The sequence below is a fragment of the Dendrobates tinctorius genome, unplaced genomic scaffold (genome assembly GCF_039654945.1).
Source record: "Dendrobates tinctorius isolate UK_male_01 unplaced genomic scaffold, ASM3965494v1 ptg000334l, whole genome shotgun sequence".
Lineage (NCBI taxonomy): Eukaryota > Metazoa > Chordata > Amphibia > Anura > Dendrobatidae > Dendrobates > Dendrobates tinctorius.
The window spans coordinates 769,991-789,154 of NW_027362000.1; the positions used below are offsets into that span (position 1 = coordinate 769,991).

At 46.3% G+C, this 19,164-nt stretch overlaps 1 protein-coding gene across 3 annotated transcripts in view; it reads right to left on the reverse strand.

Moving 5' to 3' along the window:
* The window catches only part of ST3GAL5 (ST3 beta-galactoside alpha-2,3-sialyltransferase 5), a 76,236-nt gene that overhangs the window by 16,078 nt on the left and 40,994 nt on the right, over positions 1–19,164 (reverse strand). Inside the window, exons 1-3 of one of the 3 annotated variants that reach the window (XM_073562065.1) lie at positions 17,737–18,034; positions 16,526–16,655; positions 7,567–7,672 (exon numbers count right to left, since the gene is read on the reverse strand). In XM_073562065.1, coding sequence (XP_073418166.1) covers positions 7,567–7,672; positions 16,526–16,569 — 150 coding nt within the window. In that variant the 5' untranslated portion in view covers positions 16,570–16,655; positions 17,737–18,034. Of the gene's footprint in view, positions 1–7,566; positions 7,673–16,525; positions 16,656–17,547; positions 18,035–19,164 lie in introns of those variants that run through there. The other 2 variants (XM_073562064.1, XM_073562066.1) reach the window with 2 other exon arrangements.

Here is a 19,164-nt window from a genome sequence, read left to right on the forward strand (position 1 = left end):
TGGCAGTTTTGCTGTAAGCATCCTCGGGGTTCTTGGCATTTACTAGGCCCAGCGATATCACACAGGCCGAGTATCCTGGTCATTAGAGGTGCAGCACTCACATCTGTGGTCCATGACCACCATACCAAACCCCTGCAATCTCCTCCTTCTTCTCATTAGTAGGCCTGACACAACATCATGAATGCATTGGGCCTACTAATCAGAAGAAGCACTGGAGATGTTGGCAGCTCTTTTTGCTCAACTTTTCCAGCCATAGAGGTGAAGATTGCCCTAGTCCGGCTGCGTTGGAGGACCAGACTGGACGACGTACCAGGGCAGCACAAATCTTTTTGCTTGACTCTAACCAGGACTGTACCTGTAACAAAGATGTAAGCCCATGCCTAATGGAAATTAGGTTTCTGCACCAAGATACCCAGGATTCTTTATGATAAGAGCAGTGAGACTATGGAAGTCTCTCCGAGAGCCAATTATCATAGCCAGTCTTGCCTCATGAGGGTTTTGGAACCCTCTGGATCAATATCACACAAAATAAGCCAACGTGGACGGACATTCCCTTCTTAAATATTTCCAGCCTTACAAACTATGTTACTTCCAACTGGTTTCGAAGTTGGTGACGAGTCCTCACGTAAAGTCATGATATCGCAGGGCAGAGGAAGCAACAAAGGCATCCAGGAGACACCGGGCCATAGCCGACTGCAGCAGAAGTTCTGGATCAGAAGCAGAAGTCTTCCCAGCCATTATCGGGGCTATGACCAGAATGGACGTGTGCATCAACCAGTCCATTCATTGCTATGTGAGCACCAATGAACATTGTAATGGCCCATGGGATAACAGCCCCCCATAAAATGCTTAATATAAATGACAAAAAACAGACGACTCCGATTGTGGGGTTAATTGGCCGTCAGGCTGTACTAGGTAATTCCAAATATATACAAGAAAACTATGAATTCAAATTTCGTAAAATTAAATATTCATAAAACTATAATGAGTAATCATAAATAAGATATCAAAGCCCAGGTGGGCTTAAGAAAATTGACCCCACAGTAAAGCTAAACGACAAACTCGAAGATCCAATCCAACGTTCCATATTGCGGTGGGCGGGCGGGTGACTTCTCTTCAGGGCGTCCAGAGCTTGAGTGAAAAACCTCTCAGCTGTTCATTTGAATAATTTCCCTTCCCGCCTGGACGCTCCTCCAATCACAGCGTCCCTTACCTCAGCAGCCCAAGCAGCCAATCACAGCATGCCTAGGCTCTGTTGCTAGGCAGAAAACCATTACCAAAACCATTACCAAGGTGTCGGAGGTGGTCCACCGCCACATCAAATGAGGTATAAACCACCGGGGGAAGAATATCCGCCACTTCGTCATTTAAAGACGAACCGGCGGGGTAGGACAGATGGTGAATAATTCGATAACAGCCAGGATATTTTTTAGGAACCGCCCCTAAAGGAGATATCCTATAGTCCTCAAAAGAGGGGTTGGAAAATGGCCCAGAAAACCGACCTAAACCCAGCTCTTTATTTATGTAGGCCTCCACAGCGTCCTCATGCAAAGCCAAAGACGAAAGAATCCTATGGCAGGTGCAACCTAAACCAGTAAACCCCGGGACCCAAAAACCGAACTGAAAACCCTTAGCGAGAATTTGAGCCCTCTCCCGGTTTGGGTAAGAATTTAGAAATGGCCGCATTGCGTCCAACTTCACTGGGGTCCGGCCCTTTATGCCCAGACTCCCTAGAATTTCCAGTTCCTTGAGAAGACTGCTTCTTAAAGCATTTGGTGGCTGCATGCGAACCACCGCAGGCTGAACATTCGTGACGAAATCTGCACGAGTAGGGCCATTTGCAGCCCGAGTCGTTATATGCAAAACAGACCCCTTTTTTAGGGGTCTGACTGGCAGAGACTCTGGGGGCCGGAGTGCGTTGGGGGAGCATAAGGCTCACCCACAACCCAACATCCTTGGAACCCCAATGTACATTGGGGTGCACCAAAAGTTTCTGTCTAAACGTTTCGTCATAAAGAAGCCATGACGATCCCCCAAAGTTGCGGTATGCTTCCAGAATTATATCCAGATGTTGAAATAATCCCGAGCATACCGAAGCATCTCTCTCACCCAGCACAGCAGAATATATGCAGAATGCTTGCAACCAATTGTGAAACGACTTGTAAAACCGTTTTTTAACAGCTTCTCCTTCGGACTTGTCCTCTTTTTTATCAGCAGAGGAAAAAACACTTAAACGGTTAGACGGGAGAAGAGTGAAAAGATCCACGTATTCTTTACACCAGATCTTATCCTTAAGCGTTTGCGGCAAATGAAAACCCAGAGGCGAAACATGGCAAGTTAAAGCCTCCTTAAGAAGAGAATCAGAAACCCCAGAAGCTCCCGCATAGGGAACCTGCGCAGGAGTGCCCTGATCTTTCAGGGGACCTGCCATTGCCTCAGATACCGCTTGTTTAATCAACGCTTGAAGCTCAGGAAAATGAGAAAACTGTGGAAAAGGGGCAGAGTGATCAAACCCCTGTTGTCTAGAATGCCTCTGGTTAGCAAAAATTGCTTGACTAATACCTGATGCAGCTGCCACAGATAACACAGACCCATCATCTGAGTCACTCTGTACAGCAGACCAAACTCTAGCCGCATAAGCAGCCTCATTATGTGAAGCATCAGTCTGAAGCACCGCTGGACAGCTCGGTGCCCCAAAGCTGACCACTGGCAAGCCAGCCACATCAGGTGGCAACACCTGTGGCATGACATTGCCCTGCACCATCCTCCCCAGCTTCACCAGATTAAGCCTGGAGATCTTACCGGATCCTCCCGGCTGGGTCACTCCGTCTGTTGCCACCGGCTCCGGTATTATCTTCCTCCTCTTTCTGGCCGAACCGCTCTGTTGTCCTCTGGTGTCGCCTGAAACACCGGGAAGCCCCCTGCGATCCATGGCAGATACTGAAGATGTCTGGTGACGCTGTTCCTGACGTCCCCGGCTCCTTACCGGTGAAAGCTGTGGGGAGTAACGACGATTTGGTTTCTATCTTCTGGAACCGGACAACTCCTCAACAGGCAAATGCTCCGACGTACCCGACATTCTCCTGCCATTTCTGGCTACCGCCTGCGGCTCTTCTGTTGTGTTAAGCACTGATTCGGTACCTAAAGTGCCCAATTCAGCTACAGTCCCCTCCGAGACAACTGCCTCCGGCGCTGCCGGTACACTCGGTGCTGGTGCCGATAGTAAAGACCGCAGAAACTCCAGACCTTTTTCTGAACTGATTTTCTGCCGAAGTTATGTCAGCAGAAGCTCCATGGTGACTTCTCTTCAGGGCGTCAAGAGCTTGAGTGAAAAACCTCTCAGCTGTTCATTTGAATAATTTCCCTTCCCGCCTGGACGCTCCTAAAATCACGGCGTCCCTTACCTCAGCAGCCCAAGCAGCCAATCACAGCATGCCTAGGCTCTGTTGCTAGGCAGAAAACCGGCTCTGGTTTATTTTCCTCCTGAGGATACCCCAGAGCACTTCAAGCTGTAGAATGGTCCATAGGGTAATCATTAACCCTTTACTACAGAATCTGAATCTTCTCGAAATCCATAAAGAAATGTGCAGGGAGGCACACTAATCGCTTACCGGGTCCGCCATTCTGGTATATATCGCCCCGTGATGTCTTCCTCCTGCGGATTTTGATGACGCACACCGGCAGAGCGGATTTTATTACTTTGTGTAATGCTGACCCTTGGTTATTGTTGGGTAATAGCAGCCTATTTACTCCAGTGTCCTATGGCAACAAACTAGCAGGGCTAAGCCGAGTGTAATCATATCCTATGTCACGTAAAGATGAGGGAGATCCCATTACATACACGCAAACCAGGAGAGCGCTCCATTGTCCTCAGCTGTCATACCGGGCAACTAACAGGCAAATATGGACACATAGGAGAACACACATGTAGCATTGGATCTAGAGAATCCAGGCAATGCAAATAAGACTGTAAGCAAATGAGCCCAAAGCATCCGACCTCAGGACACAGAAAATCAGCAGGTTGAGCCCTGGCACATGAGATTGGCAACAGCGACCGTTGGCACAGGACACGGGTGACCCGATTTACGCACGGAGGGGCGGCATAAAGAACATTTATTAATTTCCAGTTAGTCTATAGCACTTTTCAACATGCTAAAACATTGGTGAATAAGGGGAAAAAAAAGTAATTTTGGGGATTGTTATTCCTAGATTTATTTTTTACACTATTCATGGTTCGCATTTTCACACCAAATAACCTGATGAAATAATTCTTATACTCAGACCCCCATATATGGTTATTATTTTAGGGTTTTTTATTACAGCATTATATATAAATAGATATATATGGAAATATATTTATGTATACAGTACATCTATCTATATAGCTCCCCGGACTGTTGCTCTGCAGCCCTCTCCAGGATGTCCCTCTGCCATCCCCTCTGCGCTGTCCCTCAGCAACCCCCCGCCCGATCCCTCTGAAGCCCCCCACCACACTATCTCTCTGCAGCGCCCTCTGCAGGTCACTTTGCAGCCCCCCTCTGCGCTGTCAGGCTATGTGCACACGTTACGGATTCTGCAGTGGAATTTTCTGCGCAGATTTTGCTAAATCCGCAGGTAAAATGACTTGCAGTTTAGCTGCGGATTTAGTGCAGATTTGCTGTGGATTTTCTGCAGTTTGTGTGCGGATTTCCCCTGCATTTTGACACCTGCGGATTCTTATAATGGAGCAGGTGTCAAAACGCTGCGGATCTGCACAAAAGAAGTGACCTGCTGTGGTTTTGAATCCACAACAAATCTGCGTGGAAAAATCCGCAGCATGTGCACAGCGTTTTTTTTACATAGGCTAAAATGGTACTGTACATCACTTGCAGATCTGCTGCGGATCCGCAACATGTGCACACACCCTCACTCTACAGCCCCCTCTGCGCTGTCACTCTGCAGCCCCCTCTTTGCTGTCACTCTGCAGCTCCCTGTGCACTGCCACTCTGCAGCCCCCTCTGCGCTGTCACTCTGCAGTCCCCTCTGTGCTGTCACTCTGTAGCCCCCTCTGCACTGTCACTCTGCAGCCCCCTCTTTGCTGTCACTCTGCAGCTCCCTGTGCACTGCCACTCTGCAGCCCCCTCTGCGCTGTCACTCAGCAGCCCCCTCTGTGCTGTCACTCTACAGCCCACTCTGTGCTGTCACTCTGCAGCCCGCTCTGCGCTGTCACTCTGCAGCCCCCTCTGCGCTGTCACTCAGCAGCCCCCTCTGCGCTGTCACTCAGCAGCCCCCTCTGCGTTGTCACTCTGTAGCCCCCTCTGCACTGTCACTATGCAGTCCCTCTGCGCTGTCACTCAGCAGCCCCCTCTGTGCTGTCACTCTACAGCCCACTCTGCGTTGTCACTCTGTAGCCCCCTCTGCACTGTCACTCTGCAGCCCCCTCTGCGCTGTCACTCAGCAGCCCCCTCTGTGCTGTCACTCTACAGCCCACTCTGTGCTGTCACTCTGTAGCCCCCTCTGCGCTGTCACTCTACAGCCCACTCTGCGTTGTCACTCTGTAGCCCCCTCTGCACTGTCACTCTGCAGCCCCCTCTGCGCTGTCACTCTGCAGCCCCCTCTGCACTGTCACTCTGCAGCGCCCTCTGTGCTGTCACTCCGCAGCCCACTCTGCACTGTCACTCTGCAGCCCCCATCTGCGCTGTCACTCTGCAGCCCCCTCTGCGCTGTCACTCCGCAGCCCCCTCTGCGCTGTCACTCCACAGCCCATTATGCGCTGTCACTGCAGACCTCTGCGCTGTCACTCCACAGCTCCCTCTGCGCTGTCACTCTGCAGCCCACTGCGCTGTCACTCCACAGCTCACTCTGCGCTGTCACTCTGCAGCCCACTGCGCTGTCACTCCACAGCCCCCTCTGCGCTGTCATTCTGCAGCCCACTGCGCTGTCATTCCACAGCCCACTCTGCGCTGTCACTCTGCAGCCCCCATCTGCACTGTCACTCCACAGCCCCCTCTGCGCTGTCACTATACAGCCCACTCTGCGCTGTCACTCTGCAGACCTTTGCGCTGTCACTCTACAGCTCCCTCTGTACTGTCACTCTGCAGCCCCCTCTGCGCTGTAACTCTGCAGCCCCCTCTGTGCTGTCACTCTGCAGCCCCCTCTGTGCTGTCATTCTGCAGCCCCCTCTGTGCTGTCACTCTGCAGCCCCCTCTGTGCTGTCATTCTGCAGCCCCCTCTGTGCTGTCACTCTGCAGCCCCCTCTGCGCTGTCACTCTACAGCTCCCTCTGCACTGTCACTCTGCAGCCCCCTCTGCGCTGTAACTCTGCAGCCCCCTCTGTGCTGTCACTCTGCAGCCCCCTCTGTGCTGTCACTCTGCAGCCCCCTCTGTGCTGTCATTCTGCAGCCCCCTCTGTGCTGTCACTCTGCAGCCCCCTCTGTGCTGTCACTCTGCAGCCCCCTCTGCGCTGTCATTCTGCAGCCCCCTCTGTGCTGTCACTCTGCAGCCCCCTCTGCGCTGTCATTCTGCAGCCCCCTCTGCGCTGTCATTCTGCAGCCCCCTCTGTGCTGTCCCTCTGCAGCCCCCTCTGCGCTGTCATTCTGCAGCCCCCTCTGCGCTGTCATTCTGCAGCCCCCTCTGCGCTGTCATTCTGCAGCCCCCTCTGCGCTGTCACTCTGCAGTCCCCTCTGTGCTGTCACTCTGCAGCCCCCTCTGTGCTGTCATTCTGCAGCCCCCTCTGCGCTGTCACTCTGCAGCCCCCTCTGTGCTGTCACTCTGCAGCCCCCTCTGTGCTGTCACTCTGCAGCCCCCTCTGCGCTGTCCCTCTGCAGCCTCCATATAACGCTGGTAGTTTAGCAGCACACAGCACCAGGTTTTCTCTCTTCCGTTATTATTTTGCCTCCTCCATAGATCCCGGGGCGCAATATAAAATTCTGAATTATATAAATGGTAGCAATAAAGATGTTACTGTGTCATGCAAGACGCCTCCTCACGTTCTCCTTAATGCACCTGCTGGGATGACAAACAAGCAATCCCTGAGGACGGGATCCAGTTTCACGCTGGGAGGACGGAGTTGCTGCTCCCTGCCCGGATCCGTGCTCTGTTACAGTAGGCAGCAGACATGTTTTTCTTTTTCCTGACAATTCTTCCATTTATCCGTACGTTTATTAAGGTGGATGGACCGGTGCATAGTCTGCCGGTATAATGGGCGGCACGGTTCCCGCTGCGTTATCCATCTCCTCATCTATCCCTTTGCACATTCCTTATACTCTGTCATCCATGGCGGCACCTGGGGCGGCCGTACTGGTTGGTGCCGCCATTCAGACATCCATACAATATGGATGTACGTAGAGGTGGGGGAGCCCCAAAGATCGCTCTCAGCGGACTCCCATGTCCCCGATCTCCCAGCCGAGCGTCCATGTGTTCTCTATGGGCACAGCAGCCTGACACCTCTTTTCTACCTGGAGAGCAAAATTCTCCGGCATTGGAATTTTGTGAAAAAATTTGCAACTTGCCCTAATTGTCCCCTTTTTATTTGTAACAGCTTGTCCCGATAATGATGGTTAATTACCCCAAGTAATCAGCATCCCACCTTTTTATGATTGGCGTCCACGACTCGGAGGTCGCACGTCTGGGCGTCCAGTCCCACCTTGCAGATATACAGGATGCATGTCATGAAGCTGACGAATAACAGAGACCTAAAGACAAGCAAGAAGTACAATATGACACACGCAGCTGCAATGATGCACGGAATGTAGAAACTGTCAGCAAGCAGCTGCCCGACCCTGACCCACCCACAAGTGGGAAACATTTCTCCCTCCGGCCGGCCATGTCTTATATGAAAAAAAAACCACATCAATAATTAAATATGCAAAGTAACACAATTTGGCACTGACCCTAAATAGTGGAAGTACCGTAAATGCACCCTCTAAGCAACCCTGAAAAAAGTCAGTCATCAGATTTGGAGGGTCCTGTCCCGGGAGAAGGATAAGGGCCAGCTTGAAATAACTGAAGAATTTAGGAAATGACTTAAATTTAAACATAAATTGATTATAATTTTGTGATAGTTTTTGCTTTTTGTTATATTTGTTTTTTCTTTTATTTATTTTTATCTCTTTCTTATTATTTATTGCATCACGCCATTATGGGGTTCTTCTCATGCCTTTTTTGCACAAGAGCAGCGCTCCACTAACTTCCTGTTTGTCTGCGGGGAGGGCGGGTGCTGCTCTCCTGATGATTGACAGTTCGGACCAGCGACACGGTTCCGCTGCGGCCCCAAACTTAACGCTCTCCCATGCCGTAAATTGCAAAGTTCCTTGTTTTTGCCAGGATTTTGTAACTTTACCCATCAGTAACAAAGCAACAAGAAAATGTGCCGCCGGTGAGTGCAGAGATGGGAGAATCGACTAGTAGGAAATTGGTCTAGTGGCTACATCCATAGTCTATGGCCGCCAGATGGAAGCCCTACAAACCGCCTCCAACCTGCCGGCATCCCCAGTGATTCTCCTGATTAGTAGACCCGATACAACTTCATGGCGGAACAATGAATTTACGCTGAGACTACAAATCAGAAAAAGCGCTATAGATGTCGTCAGCTAAGAGGCAGTTTGTAGAGCTCACCGTCCGGTGGCCATGGCCTGCTGACGTGGGCGATGGACCATGGTCCTGGGAATTGATCTACGAGGAGCATAGCTACATGGGGTATAGATGGACTGGTTGCACCTTGGTTGGCTGACGGGACCACATAAGAAGACCATCTGGTGTGGAAACTCGTCCCACAACCAGAGAAATGTCTGATCTTATGTCCGTGAAAAGGATGGGAACTACTGATGTCCTCTGTTACAAAGAAGAAGCTTTTCAGCATTTATCCCCGGGAGCCAGATAGCTCTGCATTGTACGGCTCTTTCTCCATGGTTTAGGTATGTGCACCAGTCGTGCACCTATACAAGTCCTTTCTTTTTCGCCATATTACAGGTGCACATTTCCAAACCTTGGCGAAAAGGAGCCCTACAACATAGGTGCTCACTCCGGTACCCGAAACCCTACAACACAGTGCCATCCGGCGCCCGGGTCCCTGAGATCCTATACCGTGCATTATAAAGTGGAGCGTTGCCAACAAGTCCCTCTGGTCTCCTCAAATGGGGCAGAGGGACCTTTTTGGCTGTGGAGTGATCGCAGTCTCTACACCCTGACGGCTGTACCTCTGGTTCTGAGATTGAGGAAGCGCTTTGCTGCAGGGGCCGCACCGACTCATGTATCCAGGATTAGGCACTCGGCTATTTTAAGCTTCTGTCTGTCAAAATTATCGCCGAGTTTTGGGAGTGGTACAAAATGCTCCTCCGATGAGATCACGATGGTTTCTTCTATTATATGAGACTCCTAGTATAATGGTTGTTTTTGGGGAAATCTTAACACCTCATTGAAAACAACACAGTTTAAATGGAGAGTGCAACTAACCAAATCCCTACCAGGCAACCACCATCATCATCCTCACATATCGCCAAGGCTGAGAACCTCCAGAGCCATTAATATATACTGATATTTGCTGCTAGTTTGGTATTGCTCATGCATTCATAGGTAGCATACAAAGTAGGCTGAGTGCACGGGGGCGTGTCAATGCACTTGGAGTGAATTGACACACCCCAATGCACTGCCAGGCTAATTTCCATGTGGCTTCAAAGCTCCATTGCTCACTGTGTTAGTACATACAATTTAGTTTGTGCCGCCATTTACCAAGGCTCGAGACATCTTTGTTCTCGCTGCCAAACTGAAGTCTTTATTCGTCCCATTTTGGGGAACATATAATAATTGAATCACTTTTTGTGAGAGGTGCAAAGACCGAAAAAGGGTAAATCTGGATTTCTATTTTTTTTTATTTATGGGTTAAGTAATTTAATATTTTTACCGATGCAACAATACTGAATACGCTTATTATTTTATTACTTTTTTTTATCTTTTTTTTTTGGTTGGAGAAAAATGGGGCTGGCTCAAACTTTTTATTAATTTGAATACCCTTTTTACTTTATTTTTTAGACCCCTTAAAGCACTCGAACTAGTTATTGTGTGACCTTTACGGCCAGTCTTGAAATAGTGTTCAGACGGGCTTCCCTTTATAAGCTGCATTCATTTATGGCTCCTTTAAGAGTTCCCGTCGTTTTAATTTTTATTTCAGAAAACAATAATGCACGTAAAAATGAGAAACTTTGCAATATATCTTATCACAGAAATCTGCTTCTTTCTCCTCCTGGACTGATCAGTCACTCTCAACTCATGGGTAAAATCTGTGTTTAGCGAAGACAGATTTTCCCATTATTGAGATAGCAGATGACAGTTGGTGCTTTTAAAATTCCATGGAGAAGGGGAGGAGCTAGCGGAACACAGACATTCTACTGCAAGTTCTCCATAGAACTTTGTGAGCACCAACTGTCATCTCCTATCTCAGTAATGGAAAAATCTGTCTTCACTGCAAACATATTTTGAGTTGAGAATTTTGAGAATTAAAGATAAGTGGGAGAAAAGGAGTGGATTTATCTGACAAAATATATCACAAATTTTCTTATTTTCATGTGAACTATTGATTTCCGAAAAATTAAAAAAAATGAAAAGGACGGTTACACTCGAGAGGAAATCTGTCACGCTAGATGCAGTGGAGGAAACACTGCAGCGCAGGATGTATGTTCTGTGCAGATAATGGTGTGTTTTGGCTCCTGTGGTTAGAAGCACCAGGTGTCTGCTCCACAAAGCGTGCAGGGGTATTTTTTTTTGGCAACACTTGAGATCGCAATTGTTAGAAAGTTACTTTGACAATAAGTTGATGGTAAAGTGTCCCGCTCCGAGAAGACCCAGCGATCGATCTGGAGATCGATCATTAAGCGCTCAATTTGCCTGCAGCGCCACCACAGGAGAAATGAAGCATTACACTTGTACAAAGCAGGACAGGATGGGAGACTGTCTTTATAACCAACTTTGACTCATTACTTCTATACGGGCTTTTCTCTCCTAGGTCAGCCACAGATCATCATTTTCCTCTCTCGGCCAAGCACAAATGTAGGGTGACAGGTCGGATCACATCCCCTGAGCTCACGACGCTCCCATTACACAATTACAGTTCGTCATTTATCCAAATCCTATAAGCTAAGCAAAGGACAAGTCTCTGACTGGCGTATAGCATATAATGTTGGGGTTGTAATTACCGCCCTGTATTATCTCAGCCTGGGAGAATCTAAGAGATTTTCCTTTATGTATTATAAAAAATTAATTTTTGCAATGAGATTTCCTTAAAGGGAATCTCAGTGGGAGCAGCCCTCCTAAGCCGTTTATATGGACATGTAGGTCATAGGAAGCTGAATAAAATGACACCTTGATATCTGCGATCCGGTGTTTTATTCTACAGAAATCCACATTTTTCTCAATATGTAAATAAGCTGTTCAGATCAATGGGCGGGACATAGATCTCTCTGAGAATCTGACTCCAGAGCTTAATTTAGATGAAAGAGGGCATTAGTAGTGTGAGACATATAATGGCTAACTATCTATTCTCCTGACCTACATGTCTCACACTGGTTTCAAGTAACATAAGCTCTGGAGGCGGATTCTCAGGGAGATCTATGTCCGGCCCACAGATCTTAACAGCTCATTTACATATTAAGAAAAACGTTGATTTCTCTGGTATAAAATATTGGATCTCAGATATCAAGGTTTCATTTTATTCAGCTTTCTACAACCTACATGCCCATACAGATGCTTGGGAGGGTTGATCCTACTGACAGATGCCCTTTAAAGGGAACCAGACTGTAGATTCAGGTCTCACCTTATGAGTGTGCATAGGGCGAGACCTGTCAGTTTAGGGGAGCGGGGCAGGCAATAGGGACCATGGACCAGCCTCGTGTTATTCATCTGAGTTGCATAGTCCCCGGTTGATTTTTCAAAGTATGCTTTGTCGGAAATGGCACAGAGTTTCAGAATAAAAACAAATGGCTCACAGATGGGTTCTGATTCATGCTGTCAATGATTTGGGCAGCATGAATCTAATGATAGGTTCCCTTTAAATATTTTGCACAGTTTAGTTTCTGCATCATAATATATAACTGACTGCAGAACGAGTTACCAGGGAATCAGTCAGGGAGCACAAAAATGCCCCAAAGGTGTCCATCAAGATAAGACTGAGGAATCTTTAATAGGTTTATAACGGTAGACTTATGGAGCAATCCCATTATCTCATGTTATACGGATAACAGGTGAAAGTCTACAGATAAAATATGGCTGGGAAGATGGTGGCAATCAATCATACGTTGATATCGAAACTGTGCAGAAGTTTCACCTGTAGAAGATACTAGGTCATAAAGTTGAATTTCAAAGTCTGTTTCCACCTTTACAACCATTTTTTTTGCATTGCTGGAATAAAAGAAAAAGAAGCAACATTGCAAATAGATTCCTATTACCAAGATTGGAGATGGCAATTGGTGCGTTTAAAGTTCTATGGAGAGGGGAGGAGCTAGAACACACAGACATACTAGGGAGGAGCTAGAGGAACACACAGACATTCTAGGGAGGAGCTAGAGGAACACACAGACACTCTAGGGAGGAGCTAGAGGAACACACAGACATAATAGGGAGGAGCTAGAGGAACACAGACATACTAGGGAGGAGCTAGAGGAGCACACACATTCTAGGGAGGAGCTAGAGGAACACACAGACATAATAGGGAGGAGCTAGAGGAACACACAGACATAATAGGGAGGAGCTAGAGGAACACACAGACATAATAGGGAGGAGCTAGAGGAGCACACACATTCTAGGGAGGAGCTAGAGGAACACACAGACATTCTAGGGAGGAGCTAGAGGAACACACAGACATAATAGGGAGGAGCTAGAGGAACACACAGACATAATAGGGAGGAGCTAGAGGAGCACACAGACATTCTAGGGAGGAGCTAGAGGAACACACATACATTCTAGGGAGGAGCTAAAGGAACACACAGACATAATAGGGAGGAGCTAGAGGAGCACACAGACATTCTAGGGAGTAGCTAGAGGAACACACAGACATAATAGGGAGGAGCTAGAGGAACACACAGACGTAATAGGGAGGAGCTAGAGGAACACACAGACATAATAGGGAGGAGCTAGAGGAGCACACACATTCTAGGGAGGAGCTAGAGGAACACACAGACATTCTAGGGAGGAGCTAGAGGAACACACAGACATAATAGGGAGGAGCTAGAGGAACACACAGACATAATAGGGAGGAGCTAGAGGAGCACACAGACATTCTAGGGAGGAGCTAGATGAACACACAGACATTCTAGGAAGGAGCTAGAGGAACACACAGACATAATAGGGAGGAGCTAGAGGAACACACAGACATAATAGGGAGGAGCTAGAGGAGCACACACATTCTAGGGAGGAGCTAGAGGAACACACAGACATTCTAGGGAGGAGCTAGAGGAACACACAGACATAATAGGGAGGAGCTAGAGGAACACACAGACATAATAGGGAGGAGCTAGAGGAGCACACAGACATTCTAGGGAGGAGCTAGAGGAACACACATACATTCTAGGGAGGAGCTAGAGGAACACACAGACATAATAGGGAGGAGCTAGAGGAGCACACAGACATTCTAGGGAGGAGCTAGAGGAACACACGGACATTCTAGGGAGGAGCTAGAGGAACAGACATAATAGGGAGAAGCTAGAGGAACACAGATATTCTAGGGAGGAGCTAGAGGAACACACAGACATTCTGCTGCAAGTTCTTCTGAAACAACAGATAGTTCTCCATATAACAGCACCAGCTGTCATCTCCTGTTTCAGCAATGGGAAAATCTGTCTTCACTAAAGACACAAAAGCAGATTTCTCTCATAAGATCTACTGTATAACAAAGCTTTTTACTTTCAAGTGTACTATTGAATTATAGAACATAATTTAAAACAACGGCTACTCGTTAAAGGGTTGTTCCAAAATTAGGAAAACTTGGCTGCCTACTTATAAAAACAGTGCTGCACCTGTCTACAGGTTGTGTGTGGTATTGCAGCTCTATACCATTCACATTGATAGAGCTGAGATGATAGAATTTGCAGATTTGGGTGGCGTTGCTTTTATAAAAAGGCATCCATGTTTTTCTAATACCTTTAAATACCCATTGGAGAGTTAAACAGAGTCACTTTCCAGTAGATGTTTATGGGGACCAAAGCTTCATGCATTTTTGGTATTTTTTTCCATTTCACTTTTTCCAGCAGTGGAATCATGAGGGATGATCAGGATCACATGGTCAGCTGTACTGCTTGTTCAGGCAGCCCCAATCAGTTACTAGGCTAGCCTTTGTTAATGGCCATCAGGCCATTGGGTGTATAAGTGGTGCTGTACCTTTAAATCTGTGACCACAGCAGAATCCGTAGTACGCACCCACTCAGCAGCACACTTTGCATGGATTCTTGCTATGCGCCAGAGAGGAGCATGGGATCCCCATGGGGAAGGGAATGATTATTGCAGGGCATATGTTACAGTCCTGGGGGGTAATTAATAATTATACTACAGGGGTATGTGATTATAATCCCAGGGGGAATGATTATTACAGGGTGTATGCTACAGTCCTGGGGGGCGACTATTGATTATGCTACAGGGGGTATGTGATTATAATCCCAGGGGGATGGGAATGGTTATTGCAGGGGGTATGTTACTGTCTTGGGGACTGATTATGAGTAAGGATTATACTACAGGGTTTGCATGATTATAATCTGGGGAAGATGCAGGGGATTTAATTTTTGGGTGGAAGGATTATTATTCTACGGGTGATCATTGCAAGGGGATATGGAATTATAATTAGGGGGGATGATTTATCTTGATTATTGCTGGAAGGTGATAGGCGCTTGTGATCTGAAAGAGGAAGACGATCAAAATCTCAGCGTCTTTCTACTGTTTAATTAGTAAAAAGCTGTAAATTTCTTGCTTATTGTTAATGGCCAAATGACTTTGCAGACACCGTGCAGCCATTAATGATCAGTACAGCATTTGTGGTTAATTTCTAATGACAAAGAAGAAAGAGGCAAGGAGATTATCTCATTTTCCAGAGGGTTTTAAGCTTTAATGGTTTTGTTGTATTATTAAAGAGTTTTATCCATGAAGATGGTACTGATATCCCAGCCTTAGGGCTGGTGTAGATGACCGTATTTTCGGTCCGAGTGCGATCTGGCAAAACATCGCATTGCACTCGGACCGTTGTCATTCTATGGAGCATTGCACATGTCCAATTTTTTCCTCGTCTAGAGTCAGTCTGGAGAAGAAAAAAAAAAAATTGAAGCAAGCTCAGTTTCCAGCCAAAATTCGGGTCGCACTGGGCCATGCAAGTCAATGAGTCCATGGAGACCATCGGACTGCACTCAAATGACATCTGAGTGTGGTGTGATTTCCACGGACTGACACAATGGAGAAGATGGAGAAATTCTTTTCTCCATCTTCTCCTCATCCAAGAGACAGATCACAGTCTGATCCCACTTTAATCAGCCTGTCATCTGCACAATTTCTCGGATGAGAGAATAGACGCTGATGTGACCCAAGTCTAAGGAAAATTCATTAGCATCAAAGTTCAGGACAACCCCCTTTAAACATGGATATTTTCATAGACTGTCAGCAAACTGTGATCTTACGAAAAAAAAAAAGGACAGATAACATCATTCTGCAGGTCAGCGCGACTACGGCGATTCCAAACTTATTTATATATATTTTAATGGTTAAAAAAATTAATAGCTCTAAAAAAATATATTCAGAGACCTGTAACTTTTTGCTATTTATTTGTGGATGGACCTGTATGTGGGCTTCTTTTTTTGCATGGTTGGGACCACTAGTGAGGAATCTCTGTAGTAAGGAGGGATTGAACAGGTGACTATCGGTGGGGGGTAGAGTTTACAATTTGGGATGATCGGACCCGTGGAATTTCAGGTTCTGGAACTCGACGAGAACTTTATTCCATGAGAACTGTACCAGAACCCAAACCCCATTGGAGACCTGAACTTTTGATCTGGAAAATGCTCTCTCTCCCTCTCCAGAACTCCAATCATTGCAACTGAAGTCCGTGTTCGGCGTTTGCCACCGAACACTAACTGTCCGGTACGAACCCCGAACTTTTAAATTGGGTTTGCTCGTCTCTAGTTAGGGTATCTGGCTAGAAGGAAAGTTTCTGCAGCAGAAATTTCTCACATCTTCCAGACCGAGTAAATACTAACACCCTCCTGTTCCAGCCAGAAAAAGGTCCAGGCCTCCCCCCCTGTTTCTGCATTTTTTATTACTTCTAGGACTTACAGAACTTTAATTTCAAGGTTTAATGTTCCTTTAGTAAAGGCACTGGCGTATGCTTGTCACGGGTTCCACAACTCACAGCTGCAGGCGCTGAGGTTATTGGCAGCTATAACCGGAGGCACAAGGGAACATTGTCCATAAGGAAGGTAGTAATATAACATTAACCCCATGGTGTCCACACCTGACGATCAAGATGATCCCCGCAGGGAATAAAAAGAAAAAGAAAGCGAGAAAAAAACTGTAAAAGAACTCACCTGAAAAAGATCCTGCAGCAGAATTTACAGGTCGGCCTTTTCATCTCGCCCCTCTGATGGACATCACCGGCAGGTTGGAGGGAACCGCAAGGGGGACGGCTGACGTGCTTCCACGCGTCCACGGCCAGACCTGCAAGTGGCACAAGTTACAGATGAGGAGGAGACGCAACCTCAACTGCTGCACATCTATGACTCCATTTGACCTCTTTGTCTAACCGGCGCTCCCTGTACAATGGGCAAAGCTGAAATATTCTTCTATACAATGACATATAGGAAGTGGTGACTATTTACGTTTTTTCGCTTGCTGCTCTGAAAATATGCCGGTATAGCATGTGCAGTGGATTTGTCACTTAACTTTTTGCAGTTGCAGCATTGTCGGAGTGGTGCAATGTGCCAAACACCAGGTGACATTGACCCGGTGAGCACTGAAGTTCAACAGAAGATTGATTCTTAATCGGACAGCACACTGACCCATGTTATTCAATAGTGTTTTTCAGTTTTGTTTTGTTTTTTTCAATCCGAGTGTCCGTCAGAAAAATAAAATTTGCATCATGCACTACTTTCATCTGAGTCTTGGATGAGACTCACACATTGAAGCCTTTGGGTGCAAGAAAAAAAAAAAACGGACTCCACATTGACCAACAAAGTGGCATCGGATCTTTACGGATGAATTTCTATTATAAACCTAGGAAACTGTGTGGGATTATGTACATGTTTTAATTGCACACGGATGGAAATAAAAAATGCACACACATGGCACATGCATGAAAATCTGATGAAAATTAGAAAAAAAATTCATCCAAGTCTTCGGGATGAAACTCGGAAGATTTTTCCGGCACTCTAAAATATATAAAATCTACCAAAATCTGAACCTGCAAATTTTTGAATTATAGTTTCAACTGCATACTAGAAAATACTAAATACTGCATAAAGTGCAAAATGAGAAAACAACCACTGAAATGCATTAGCAATACGAAAAGCTGTATCAAAAATAGCTCTACTGTACGGAAAAAACCACCTACTCGGTCCTGCTGTGTCCGGTGCTTTCAGCTCTCCTATGTCTTATTTACCCACTTAGTCGTCGGTGATGGGGAAGGCAGATTTTCTGGAAAACATTACTATCTAAAAAGCTTCTAGTCTTCAAAATGCTGCATCGAGAACTTTTCTACGACGAGACTTAAGCCCAAAGTGATGAAAGAGTCAACATTCACCAAATTATCCTTATCGTGTTCATTTCATAACCTCCGTCCGGTGCGGAAACAAATCCTAGAAACCGGCACCAAAACGCGTTACATTATCCGAGATGATGCCACGATCCGCGCTGTTCACACCGTCGTCAGAGGCTTCGATAGAAGTCGAATTTCTGGGATGGATAGAAATATTGGTACATTTTCCAGACTGAACATTTCTCCATGTCGTGGGAAAGTCTTCTAGTAGAAATCACCTAGTTGTGGCTGCTCCGGCTGGCTCCACATTCTCTCTGCTGAGTGATGGTCATGAGGAGGATCAGATGTTTGTAAGAGGAGAAGGGAGGTGGAGAGAGGCCCGGTGTGGGAGGAAGGAAGGATCATTCTCTCCCGTCAGTCTTCGGTTTCTGCTTTGTCAGCTGTGACTGTGCTCATTAATGACCTACCTCACATCTATTCTTAAGGATTCTCATTCATGTGGAAGTTACCGCTCAGTAACACTTATTAAAACAGATTTAAACCAGTTTCGTAAACAGGTTGAATTCTAGAATTTCGGGCATAATTCAAACAGGCTTCGAATTGAGATGCAAATTAAAGAATAACACGATTAATTGAATCATTCCTGAAAAATGGGAGAGAAGATAATGTTTTTGACAATAGTTGATGAAACAGCCTTCAATAGGGTCAGTTGGAATCTTGTTTTCGACTTTAGGTCAGCTTGGGCTCTAAAATTAGGGCAATATTTCTTAAAAATGCAAAAACTTTGCAAGAATTCAATGTTTTCCTCCCTTTGACTGAACTACTGCAACTCTCTACTAATCGGTCTCCCTCTTACCAAACTCTATCTTGAATGCAGCAGACAGAGTCATATTTCTGTCCGATGCTCTACCCTGTGCTAGGCGTTGCACTGGTTACCCATCAGCTACAAAGTACAATATAAATGTATCACTCTCACAAACTTTCCACAGTTCTCCACCTCCCTAGACCTCCTCCCTAATCTCTGTCTGCTACCCTACCCATGCTCTCTGGTCCACTAATGACCTAAGACTGACATTCTCTATAATTCAAAGCGCACATTCCTGTCTCCAAGACTTCTGTCATGCTGCACCAGCTCTCTGGAATGCACTACCTCGGACAATTCAGGTAGTTCCCAGTATTCAAAGTTTTAAGGGTTCTCTAAAAAAAACTTTAAGACTGACCTATCACGTGACCTCACTAATCTAACTATTCCCTGTTCTCCCTTTCTAAAGCTTCCTGTGAATTTGGTCCCATCATTTGTTTCCACACCCTCCTTGCATTGAATAGTACTTTGTACCTGTACTTAGAGAGATACTTGCTGGAGACCAGTTCATCTTGTGGTATTTGAATGTCCCCATTTATTTATTCATTATTTGGCAAAGGTGCGCCTTTTAGGTTTGAACATGGGTAGCAAGAAAATACAAATATTATTCT